This window comes from Spermophilus citellus, assembly GCF_964194105.1.
Source record: "Spermophilus citellus genome assembly, chromosome: 1".
NCBI lineage: Eukaryota > Metazoa > Chordata > Mammalia > Rodentia > Sciuridae > Spermophilus > Spermophilus citellus.
The window spans coordinates 281,145,210-281,158,724 of NC_138182.1; the positions used below are offsets into that span (position 1 = coordinate 281,145,210).

Sequence of the window (13,515 nt, forward strand, 5' to 3'; positions counted from 1 at the left end):
CCTGGTTGCTGGCCACCACTTGCCTACATCTTCTACTCCAGAAATGCATTTCCTTTTGTGGCACATTCAGAGTGACGACAGGTTATGGTACAAGTACCCCCGTGTGTTTAGTTGGTGTTTTCTCTTCTGCCTCTTGTGAGCCCCTATTCATCTGAGGCTGTGAACTATTGAGTTTAAATAGCCCTTTAAGTAACCAGAAGTGACTGGCTGAACTAGGCTGTATTCAGAGTGACTTCTTGTTTGGGGTTAGTTTGTTTGTTTGTTCATTTTCCCCAATTCATTTCATGTCCATAGGATTATACAGCAATGTGACCAATCCTGGAGCTAAAGGGGTTTTGGGGTATTTGGCTAAAAATTGATAAAATGGATGTGTGTGTAGAAGTCTAAAATTGAATCACTGCAAATACAACAAATATGTGTAGAATTGTATACTAACTCATTTAAAATAATCTGTCGTCTTTTAAATTAAAGTCATTTAACAACATTCTGAGAGCCTAAAAATAAATTTAAAAGTGCTATAACCTAAGCAGTAAATGTCATGGGCCTTTGTGCCAAACTCATGCTTTCACTTATCCTAATGAGGTGATGCGACTTCCTTGATTCAGGAATGAGAAATGAATCCAAATAAAGCTCTGCTGGGTTTGTGTTCTTAACCTACTTTATCTTCCGATGTTTTTGTTTAGAAGATAATTGCCCTGCCTAGCTAGTTTCTCTTTGCTCTTATTTTGGGGTGTCTATTTGAAGAGTTTTGTTTTGTCTTGTTTCTCCTCTAATTGGCCGCACAGGAAGATCCATCCTGCATTGTGAGTTGAGCATTTTCTTCATTGTCTGCTGTGCATTCCATTGTCTGTGCACACAGCATGGCCAACACCACATCTGCCTCCTGTCCTGTGCAACCACTGCAAATACAACAAGCCCCTCCACGCAGAGCATGCCCATGTGCGCAGCCTCTGGTGCAGGGATGGAGAGTGGGAAGCTCAGTTGTCTCGTGCGGCACTTAACAATTTCCTTTTCCTCTTGGATTCCTTCCCTATTACAGATACTGCAATGAGCATTTGCTATGCCCACCGCACATGTTCTGGACAGGCTGGGGTCCTTGGGAGCGGTGCACAGCCCAGTGTGGTGGTGGCATTCAAGCTCGCCGCAGGACCTGTGAGAATGGGCCCGATTGTGCAGGCTGCAACGTGGTGAGTACTCTCCTCGTGCCCAGCCTGCAACCCAGAGTTGGGCATCCAGACTTGGCACCAGCTCAGCACTCTGCACACACTGGATGCTTTGCACTTATTTGACAGACTGTAAGCACTAGATGGTCTGTACATGTCAAGCGTCTGCACACATGAGGTGTCCTGCAAACCCTTTATGCTCTGCAGGCACAAAATGCTTTATGTACACTACGTGTCTAGATATTGCACATCTGCAGGCACTTGGTGCTCTTCCACAGCAGAGCTCCTGCCAACATTGACTCTCGGCAGATGCCATATGTTCCCCGAGCATTTGATGTTCCATAAACACAACATGTCCAGGCACCAGATGCTCTGTATACATTAAATGGTGTGAGTTGTGAAATTTTCTCTGGCTAATGGAACTCACCCAAGGAAGTGCAGGAAAGTAGAGTACTTGGATTAAGCATGCACACATGGGATGAACTGCCCCAGGAGTGTTGCCTTTGGGAGTCCTGAACTAGCACATACGCTTCAGCATTTGACTGCAGTCCTTCCATTTGGTCTAGCACATTGGATGATGCCCGCGAGTGAGGCTCACACCCAGCGTAGGACACAGGACAAACCTCACACTTCCTGGGGACAGAGACACAGTGGAGCCAATGTCAGAGCATGTTGGTGCCAATTCTGAGGGAATAGAAGGCAACTTATGGTTTTATTTTTCTTCTGCCTTAGGGGGTCATATTTCTTTTAACACTTTAAACAGTCCAATAAAATTCTGCTTTTGCAAGCTCCTTTCAAAAGGCCCATTGTTGCTGGCCCTGCTTCTTTGCTCAGGATGACTGAGCATGGATCCTGCAGGGTGCTCACCTGGCTCACCCTCCCTGGGGCTGCCCCAGTGTGCAGGAGAGATGTGGCCAGTGCTTGGGGGAGAGGCTCTGCAGGGGGGGCCTGACTCTGCCTGCTGCCCTCTGACCTTTCCTGTTGGCCTTCCATCCATGCCCCAGTCTGTGAGGCTGAGAAGGTCTTTGTGCTGCCGTGAAGCCTGCTGCTACGAGCTGCAAACCCACACACTGCAGAGGCCCAGGGACTTCAGAGAGGGGGAGAGGCTACGGGGTGCTGCATGGGTCTTGCAGCAGACTCAAGGAGGCTTTTTGGATTGGACTTTGCAATTCGATTTTCTTCCCTTCATGTCGTCAAAGTTATTGTAGTGATTCTAATCAGATCTATCACTGCTCACAGAGACAGGTCTTCCCAGATGCCTTTGAACTAACCATAGACCAGGAAAAATCTCACTGTACACTGCATATGAGAAAATGTAAATTCTTAGACCAACATGTAGATAAATATTTCAAATACCAAAATTCAGAATTATTTATTATAATGTTAACGGTGTCATCTCTCTGCTGAGCCGTCTCCTCAGCTCCTGTTCCCTCTGTGTCTGAGTGCAGGGTCTTCAGTTCCACATCAAGATTTTTCTCAACAGGCTGGGATTTTGGCTCAGCAGTAGAGTGTGTGCCTAGCATGTGCGAGGCCCTGGGTTTGATCTTCAGCACCACATAAAAAAATAAATATATAAAATAAGGGTATTATGTTCAACTACAACTAAAAAATAGATATTAACCAAAAAATAAATAAATAAATATAAATAAAAAGGATTTTTCTCACCTGCGGGAAACCAAGGCAGGGATCTTGCACCTTAGATTCTAAGCACTTTTCTGCCTAAAGAATGAGAAAATAGTGTATATCTTTCACTTTCTTGCTGTGAATTAACTTCAATAGTTATATTCAAAACTGATTCATGAAATAAAAATATATTAAGGAAGAGTATAGCATATCTCTTATGAACTTACTAGGATGTGTGTGTGTGTGTGTGTGTGTGTGTGTGTGTGTGTGTGATACATCTGTTCATAAATATAAAAATTGGAGGTCTTCCAAAATGTCAATGTATTTGTTGCTTTATTTGCTTCAGTATCATGGTTTATAAAACAAATGTAACCTTGGCTTCCAAATCCAGAAAAATATAACTCAGAATTCCCTCCAAGGATAGCAGATGTGTTTGAGCAGAATAAAGACAGTGCCAAATACAGCAAAAATAATTTGAAGAGAGAAACAGACGTGGCGTTGCCAGCACAATATTAATACACATATTTTACTGAAATACCAGACAAAGCATAAAGCAGTTGAACAAAAATCTATAATTTAAGTTATGAACAGGAAACATAGGATAGATGTTTATTTCCTTGATACAAAAGAACCAGAAAGTTCAAGAAGAAAGATGTTACAATCAGTATACACTGTCAGAAGGAACTCTCTGAAGGTTAATCAGAGCAGATAAGTGCAATCAAATGTGTTTCTGTCAAATAATGGCATTGTGGATAAATTTAGGAGCAAGTGAAATATGGCAAGTGGAAGTTTAAATATGTTGTGATATATGAAAATCACCACGATGTGACCCATTCCTCACTGTTGTGTAGCTCATGAGCCCCCGGGTTCCTGTTTTTCCAAGTGAGAAAATGGAGACCCATGGACCAGTGTTAGGTGTCTGAAGCCAATTGCCAGAGGAACAACACCCCAGGCCAGGCTCTTCACTTCATAGTGAATCCAATCAATCCTAAAGAGATCCAGGTGCTGTGGGCCCTCCAAAAATATAGCAGCAAGAACAGTGAGACCATAGGCTTGGTTCAGACGGGCACCCACAACATGAGACCCCTAAAAGTCTAGAACAGGAACACTGTGCATTTGTCTCTGGTTCCATACATTTCGAAAAAGGCTGGGTTGACTTTGCCGCAGGCCACTAATATATGAACTAGTTCAATTTTAAAGGACCTCAGTAGTCAAACAAAAATTATTTTAGGTCCATGCAATACACATTTTTAAGAGGTTTGATCTGCATACGGCTTCTTCTGCCTGGTCATTCTGCTCTTGTTCAGAATGACAGTTCAGAACCAAAGTTCAGGATTTTCCTACAAGTCACTTGTGCTTTTTTTTTTTTCAGTATTTTCAAAAGTAGTAGTTAAATTCTTCTAAATTTGGCAATATTTTGAAGGACACTGTAGGCAAGTTTTGTTATTTTAAAAAAAATTTTATCTTGACTTTTGACAATCGTAATTTTTTTATAAGAATGATAATCTAATTTTGTAAATATGTCTTTACACACTTTATAACGTATTTTCTGAGCTTCCTGGTGTTATACTCTCTCAGACTTTGGTAGTTTTGTTGTTGCTGGGACAGTGTTAGTCAATTCCTTGTGTATGACTGTATTGGGGGAGCAGCTTATTGAGTGCTACATGGACAATTGTTACCCTTAGTTTTAAGAAAAACCCATATCTCTTCCTTCTAGTTTGCTGAAATAATCCTCAGTTCCTCCATTTAAATTTTAGTGCTGAAATGTCTTAGTGTTATCTACTTTTACTCCAATGGGTGAACTGGCATTGCCTTTTGCCATAAAATAGAAAGGTGCCTTGGGAGACTGACATTTATTTTTTACAAGTGAGTAGCAGTTTTAAACTTGGCTGCTTGTGTGTGTGTGTGTGTCATGGTTGGTGCAGGAATGTGGGTCTTACCTCTCCTTTAAACCTGTGTGGAAGCCTCCACACCTGTCTATGGCACTGTTAGGAGGTGGTGGGATCGGTAAGAGGTGGGGCTAAGCGCAGGGAAGTTGGATCACTGGGGAGTGAGCTTTGGGGCTGTTGGATGCTGGCCCCTCCCTTCGTCTCCTCTCTACCATGTGTCCCTGCTCTGACCTGCAGCTCACCATATGCCTAAAAGCAAAAGGACCATCCAATCATGGACTAGAACCTCCAAAACTGTGAGCCACAGCAAACCTTTCCTCTTCCTTAGGTGGTTATCTCAGGTGTCTTTCACCGTAATGGAAAGCCAACCAGCAAAGTTAGGTTCCTGTGTTTACTCATTTTCAACAATGGCTTCCTGGAAATCCATAGTCCTGCCTTGGAGGATGGGTGGGTTTCCATGAGGAGGTACACAGAAAGTCTCCTCCTCATACGCGTATTGTGACCCCAACATTGGCCAGTTTAAATTAACCTTGACGCATTGGTTAATGTGCTGTTATCACGCTGTGGGCCTGGATCCTTTTCCAGATTTTTACTTGATACCCTTAACAATAAGACTGAGACCTCACTCACCAATATGGACCCTGTTGTCTGGGCTGTTCTCAAGGGACACAGATGGATGTGTTTAATGAGCCAATGGCCTTTCTAATTTACATACAACAAATTTTATCCATGGTTTATGAAAATACCATGTTATAATACAAAAAAGGCAATTTTCTTAAATAAAATTTGATAAATATGATCAAATAGTTTAATTCCATTGAAAATGTTCAGAATTTGTGTAGAAAATTAGTATTCTTTGTTGCCGTTATCACCATCAGCCATTGTAATAGCTGAGTGATAGGCTTTGTTTAAAGCACTTCTTGGGGATGTATGATTGATTCCAACGACCCAGTGGTATGGCATTATGAGTAACTGCCATCTAGATGAGGAAACTTGGCCTGAACAGGCAGATGACTCAGCTTGTGCTGCGCACAGTCAGACTCCAGGCCAGCCATTCTTGGTGAAGGTCTATGTTTCCTCCACTCCATGGCCTCATCAAACATTTGAAGATTAATCCAAAAGGAAAAAGATTACAAGTTTCCTAATGTTAACCTAAACACCAAAATAATTACAAATTTGGTTTTACCCAGCTGAATGTGATACATAGCAAATTTGATCAAATGAATAATTTTAATTAAAATCTGAAAAAAGTTAGTCATTTATTAAGGATGACAGCCATGGGTGGTGGGTTCAGGATGGACATATAACTGAGGGTCTAGAGAAGTGAAAGATCATTGGGGAAGTCCCTGATACCCAGATGCGCCTGAGAAAGGGTGCCCACACTGACTTTTCTCTTTCCAAAGCCACTGTGTATAATCAGGCAGGTAGGGGACTGCATGATTCCTCGGGGAGGGCACTGATCATTTTTCAGAGATGACGTGGATAAACAGTGCCCCCTGAGTGTCACCCCAGCCCTGGTGTGAGTGCATGAAAACCCAGTGAGTTCTTCAAAACCCCAGAAATATATGAGGCTTCTCCCTTATTTTCAGACCCCAGGTTTCATTGTGGGGGTAGTTGCTGAGATGGGTGAGTTTTCCATCTTGGCTGGAGCTCTGTTTAAAATAGAGTTGAGACAAGGGCTTAGAGCAGGTGGATTATTTGGGAGATGAATCCATCATAGTGGATGGGACTAGGGAGAATGGTGGGGTAAGGAGGAAAGACGAGAAAGCCCCTGTTCCTTATCCATGCCACTTCTGTGGGCAGCAGGGCTGATTCCCTGCTGAGACCAGAACACTGCTGATGCCTTTTAAAAGTGCCTGACCTTTATGACTCCTCTTGAGTGAGGGATGCTCCCAGGCTGCACCCTCGAATACCAGCTCTCCCCAGGGGCTTCAGAACATGAAAAGCCACCTGTGCTCCGAGAGGACACTGCTGGTGGAGAGTTGCCTGCCACTTACTGCAGCTGGGACCACCAGGTGGAGGGGGTCTCAATGCACTTGTTGTATCTGGTTTCATGAGAATGAATCCTGACCATAGTAGGAAAGATCAATAGTTGAAATCAAGTGTTGCTGGGCCCTCCTGCCTTGCAGGGTTCCACCTGCCCATAAAATCTTTCCAGCCATCATTTACAGGTAAATGGATGGATGGCATTTTAGAAGATAATGCTAAGTGAAGTTAGCCAATCCCCCCAAAACAAATACCAAATGTTTTCTCTGATATAAGGAGGCTGACTCATAATGGGGTAGGGAGGGAGAGCATGGGAGGAAGAGATAGGGAAGAGGGGTGGGAGGGAAAGAGAGGGGGCAGGGGATTAGCAATGAAAGTGGAATATGATGGACATCATTATCCAAAGTACATGTATGAAGACAGGAATTGGTGTCAATATACTTTATATACAACCTGAGATGAAAAATTGTGCTCTATATGTGTAATAAGAATTGTAATGCATTCCGCTGTCATTTGTTTTTTAAAAAAATCAATAAAGAGAAAAAAATCTTTCCAGCCATCAAATAGCTATGGATACTTAATATTGAGTCAGGTTACACTTTGTTTTCTGGGAGGCAATTTTGTTCAGCAGAGTAATTCTCCACTGTGTGAATCAGTTCTTGCCTTGGACACATGAAGGAAAAGCTCTGAGAATGTTTTCCAGGAAGTGAAACTGGAGTTGGTGCCCAGTATCGGGCAACCTGAGGGGTCACCAGGCCAGGGAAGAGGGAGACAGCTGCAGAACTGGGAGGCAGAGAGCCACCATTGCTAGAGACAGGCTGATGTGTGAGATCAACACCTTTCCATGACTTTAGCTCCTGTGAGTCAAAATGATTTTAACTGCTTTTTCCTTCCCTTCCTCTTTATGGAATTTGCCTCCAAATATCGTTTAAGAACTGACATGATAATCATGTTCTCCCTTCACAAACACTATATCTGATGGAGATGATCTAAGGATTTTCACATGATCTGATACCAGGAAAGCTAAACAGATGAACTTGACCTTCAGAAAGAAGGTCACAGGAGGAACTGTCTCACTGCCCTGTGATTGTAAAATGCATTCACTTGTATTTGCAAATATTCTTCTCCTGGGGAAATGATTGATTTCCTTAGCTGAAACTTGATATTACATCTTCATAAGCATGCGAATGCAAATTTTGCTTTCTTTTGTTATGAAATAGCTCAGTGAAGAGCTTGCAAATATGAAAGATTGTCCCAGTAAAACTGCCACATTTTGTTAAAAGAGGCTTGAGCATTTTGAAAAAGTTAATTTCGGTACGCAAAATTGAATGGTAAGGCGGATGGCCACGAAAGTATAAGTTTTCTAAAATTTAGCAAAGTTTGGCAATCAAGGTTAAGAATGATGCATGATGCAGATTCAGAGAAAAGAAAAATGATGGATTATAGGAATTAATCCGTCAAAAGTCTGCCTTTAGGATATATAAATAATCTTTCACAATCTCTGGAAATTGCAATTGGTATACAGATCTGGAATATTTCACAGAAATGTTTTATTTATAGCATTGCAAGGGTCTGTTGCACAGATTTCTTTAACTTTACAGAAGAACTGTTTCTTCTTATTATTATAATAATTCAAATACAGTGATTACAAATTAATTGAAAGGAGAAGTTTCATGAAGAGCAGTTTCAGCTACAAAAGAGACTTAAGTCACACACACACACTTTTCCTATATAGTTTTCCAATTGATTGGACCAATCCTTAATGCCTCACATTAAAACACATAAAATTTACTTACAGAAGCACAACAGAATTTCCACTAAGTGGCTTTGAGTTTACAAGTCTTTTGTAGGTCTAGTCCACAGAACAAGTGGATTGTCTTAAAGGCATAACAAATAGAGTGCTTAGCCAAAGTTAACTCAAGTGTCTCTTTTTTAAAAAGCATGATTTTTCAGGATTAAAAATGAGCAATTAAGCATGACTTTCTAAATTTAAAGTCTTAATAGAAGTGCCTTTAAAAACAGTCAGAGGTTATTATTATTCTCCAAGTGCATCTTCAGTTTTTGAGGCTAAGCATGGAGAGAATCCATTGAGAACACTTATTGGGTCTATTAGTCAATTCCTTGTCCCCTCCAAATTGGCTCTCATTTTTGGTCAATATCTGGAGCTCACCTTATTTACTGGTTCTACCAGGTACTTGTCACTGTAATTAAGCAATTGCTCTTGGAGTAGCAGTTCTTCACATTTCCAAAAGACATCAGCTATCCAGCTAACTTCAGCTGCGAGTGCAGGGCTCTGGTGTTCCTCTTATCTGCAGCAGAGGGCATCCTGCTGAGGTGTGCAGTTTGCAGCATTAAGGGTGAGCTTTTGCATTCATTTGCACTGAGTTGCACCTTTGGGTAGTTCACTTTCCCTTCCAGGTTTTAGACACTCTATTTCAGTCCAGGCTGTTGCTACATACGGTGACCCTGGTTTCAGGGGGTGTGTTCATGCCTTAGTGCAGCCTGGAGCGTAACTGCAAGGGAGCAACCTTCTCCCCACCATACTGTGTGGAGACATCCAAGGAAGCCCTTCCACATTCCCATTCTCATACCCAGTCTGAGCCCTGAGGCCCCATGTTGGTATTCAGTCTTCTCAATGGACATATGGAAAGGTGCAGGCAAGCAAAGCTGTGTGACTCACTGCAGCTTCAGTGTTGCCTCCGCAGACTCATTCTGAAAACCCTTTCTAAAAGAATGCAAACTGTCAATCAAACAAAAACCTGCAGGGACAGCCCTCTGATGAGAAGACTTAATCATCAGTCAGGTGACTGTGCTGTTTGTCCTGTGATCTTTACTTATTTTACTCTGGTTGAAAGACATGCAGCCCTAAGGGTCTCAGTAGAGTTGCCTGAACTCTCACTTGTATACCCAGAATCCAAGCATTTTGCTTTTGTTTCCAATTTCATTATCATTAATTTAATAAATATTAAGCCTTTTACACCTTGGTGGGCCCTGGGGAGATCTGGGTGAATAAGAGATGTACAATGTCTGCCTTACACTGAGGCAGGACCCCTCCGTGTGAGGCTCAGACCTGCCGGTCTGGATCCCACTTAGTTTGTGACAGTGCTTTGGTGTGTCAGTACTGTGTTCACACCACGCTTCAGCACGGATTGCCAATGACCAAGGGTGGGTGTGCTGTGAAATAGTCCATGTGTGTGCAAAGGCAACTGGAGGGCATGAAAATAAGTTTTAATCACATTACACTTGTTTTGGGGGTTTGGCTCATGGCAGGCCATTCTTTTGTTGAAGTAACATGAATGTTTAATTGTATCAACAATATGTTTTAATTTGTGTTTTGCTTAAGATTTGCATTTTCCCCTTTTTAAATTATTTCATCTGAGTGCCTCCAGTGGTATTGTTGAACATGTATAATTTCAGTTGTTAAAAGAATTCACATACATAATAATTTTCAAAGCAACTTATAATTAACTAAAGAAGGAAGCAACAGATGTTGGAGCATGAAAAAAATGTTTTAAAACACTGAATATTTTTCACAGATGCTGTGGCTTCTTTCTTCCCAAGTGCATTACTTTAATAATCCTAAAACTTTCTAAGAACCAGAACCCAGCTCTGGAGATTTTCATATGAATATGAGAGAAAATACAAGCAACTACTGCTACATTTAGATTTTTTCATTAATATTTTTAAATTTGAATCAAGCTTACATTTAGAAATCTTCAGAATTTGGCAGCTAAAATAAGCACGTTAAACTGCTTCTCCCTGTGGTCCAACGACATGTCACCATAACTAATGTGACATTCTTTGAAGAGTTGCCTCTTTATTTCACTCCGCAGCAAGTTTTCCCCCCTAGACATATTTGACTTGAAGAATCTCATGAGGTTCTGCTTTGAAATAAACGGTTGCACGGTTGTAATAAAGAGCCTTGGAAATCGAATTGGCTTATATGGTGTCACGTTCTTGTCTTATTTTATCAGTTACACCACGTGGGAAAGGAGCAATCCACATACTGTCACTTGGCATCTCGCTTCTGTTAGTGAGAGACATGTTCCACATTTGCTCCATCCTCCCCAATCCCATGAAATCGCCCGAGACTATTAGGAAGCAGTGTGCAAAGAAATGCTGGTGTCACCATGTGGGAGAGAGCAATGGCAGAGGCTGAAAGAACAAAGCTCTGCCCTATCCACTCACTGGGCTCTGCACATGGACCCACAAGCAGATGAACCACACGGTGTTCCAGCTTAAAAGAGAGGGAGGCAAAAAGAGCAGGGTAAACAGATGGAATCCAGACATCCAAGGGAGCCCTTCCACATTCCCAGGCCCTTTTCATTATGAAACTGATTGAATGGATTGCTTTCTCTTGTCTTCTTGCAAACTGCAAAGAGCTTTAGCGATAAACTGCTGAAGTCTGAAAATGCAGAGGAAAGGCGCTCTGCCTGTACGGCACCTTCTTTGGGAACTGATTTCCCTAATGCTTGGTGTGATCTCACAGGACACTGTTCATTTCTAAACAGTTCTACGTATGGAAGGTAAGGACGTTCTCCATGACCTCAGTGGCTGACCCATGGCTGTTGTCCTATGCTTTGCAGAATTTTCAGATCATTCATCTGAGTATTCAGTCAACCACCGGTGGGTGTTGAGTATTCACCATGTACAAAGGATGGGACCTTTGGGAGCTCTGCAGGTGGAGACAGCAACATTCCTTCCCTCAAGGAGGTCACCTTCTAACTTAAGAGAAAAGATACAATTCAATGACTAGATAACAAAGGAGAAGTGGAAAAGGCAATAGGAAAGCTAGGAGAGGACACGGGTGACCAGGAGGGAGAGGCCACTTCTGGCTGGAGAGCCCAGGGCCCGTGAGGGTGTGAAGAAAGGAGTGGAGTGCACCATGGGAGGATAGTTGAAGGCTGCAGACTGCCAGAGAGGGGTCCACTCCGGAGGGTACCACCTGTGAGCCTGAGCAAGCTCAAAGGAACGTGGCAGGACCCGGTGGCTGGCGGGCCGCCTGCCATCTGCTCTCCCGGGCTCGCTCTTGGCAGCTACACACTGCAGGCCCTGCCCTTCTTAGGATCCCACTTCCACAGCCTCAGGCCACTAATGATTTCAACAAATACAAGCTACATCACATTTGAATTATTTTCCTTTACAGTCAGGAAAGTTGTGTTGCTTTTCCTACCTAAAAGAGTAGCTAATTGTATGTGCACACAGAATGCTGTGCGGGCAACGTGTGTGCACGCGTGTAGACATGCAACTTTGCTGTGGTCATCTCTTCAACTTCAGGCACGGCTTCTGTTTTGTCACCATTTACCTTCCTCAGTGCTCCTGAACTTGGCGCACCAGGTTTTGGGCTGATGCAGCTCCCAAACATGTTATGCACCCTTCAACTGAGTCCTGTTTCAAGGAGGCTGGCTCAATCACTTTGCTATTAGGCAAACCAACTTGTTCTTAAACTTTCTAATACCAAATAATTGACAACTTGAGATGTCAAATCAGGGACAGTATTTTGTTTACTACTGTTTTCTTAACACCCAGCAGAGTATAGGATATTGAGTAAGCAAACCCAATTATTAAATTTGCATATTAATTTGAAAGACAATGGTAATTTGGGAAACATCCTCACCACCTTTTTGAATGAAGTTGGCAGATATAGTGTATCTTGCTGCTCTTGCAGGCCCTTGGTGGCTTCCTACAGTGTCTCCCAGCAGAATGTACCTGTGGCTGGTGTCCCTTCTCAGCTTCTTCACACCCACATGAAGCTGTCTTTACTTGACACTTAATTCTTCTTCCCATGCTATTTGCTTATGAGCATTTCATTTCTTATTCATATTCTTAGATTATTTCAAATTCTTTCTAATGAGCTTCACGAGTCTGCTCTAAATGGTACAAATCTAGCACTGAAAACCAGTATGCTTGCGGAATCGTGTATGGAGTTCATTACCATTGGTTTTGGTGTCCTTTCACGACCTTATCAGGTCCCCATGGTACTAATGGAGAACACCTAATTGGAAAAGAAGATCTAAATTTTATAGTGGCACAAATTCCAATATTTGAACTTCTCTTTGCAAATGATATTTTAAAAATAATGGACCTGGGCTGTTTCCACAGCAATACCCCTGTGTCCATCAGAGGTTGTGTTCTTTGCCTTGGTGAGCTCTGTGCCTGCCAGGCAACTCCAGCCCTGCCCACATCCCTCAACAGACAAGTCTTGAACATCCATGAGCTTGAGACCTGAATCTGGCTGAGTCACTGTTGCTGATCCCTGGAATCCCTGACCATGGGAGGAGAGAGCCAAAGACCAAATCCTGCAGATGCTGGTAGAAGGGTCACAGCTGAGCAGAGACTATACCTGTTGTGGGATGGGAAGAGTCAAGCCAGTAACTTCGATCTGCTGTGCGTGAGGTGGGCTTCTCTGGGTACTGGGGTGTGCGTCAGTCTGCTTGGCATTACTGTGACCAAAATACTTAGCAAATGCAACTTAGAGGAGGAAAAGTTTATTTTGGCTCATGGTCTCAGAGGTTTGGTCTGTGGTCAGCTGACTCCGTTTCTCTGGGCCCAAAGTGAAGTAGAGCATCAGTGGAACATCCCGGCAGAAGGGTTTGGTGGGGGAGCGCTACTCCATTTATGGTGGCCAAGAAGCAGAGAGGCAGGTGGGGTGTAGCCTCAGGGGAGATACGGCCTTCCAGGGCACTCCCCCAGGGACCCAGCTCCTCCAGCCACACCCCACCTGCCTACAGTTACCACCCAGTTAATCCATTCCAACTAGGGTGGACTGATTAGGTCACAGCTCTCATAATTTAACCATTTTACCTCTGAACATTGCTGCATTAACACAGGAGCCTTAGGTGACATATCCAAAC

General features: G+C 42.9%; 1 protein-coding gene across 4 annotated transcripts in view; it reads left to right on the forward strand.

Annotated features, from left to right (window-relative positions):
- The window catches only part of SEMA5A (semaphorin 5A), a 492,204-nt gene that overhangs the window by 397,532 nt on the left and 81,157 nt on the right, over positions 1-13,515 (forward strand). For all 4 annotated transcript variants that reach the window (XR_014021130.1, XM_081286868.1, XM_081286870.1 and 1 more), the window contains exon 16: positions 1,040-1,187. Coding sequence is in view for 3 of the 4 variants with exons in the window: in XM_081286868.1 (XP_081142994.1) it covers positions 1,040-1,187 (148 nt within the window). In the remaining variant the exon portion in view is untranslated. The remainder of the gene's footprint in view (positions 1-1,039; positions 1,188-13,515) is intronic.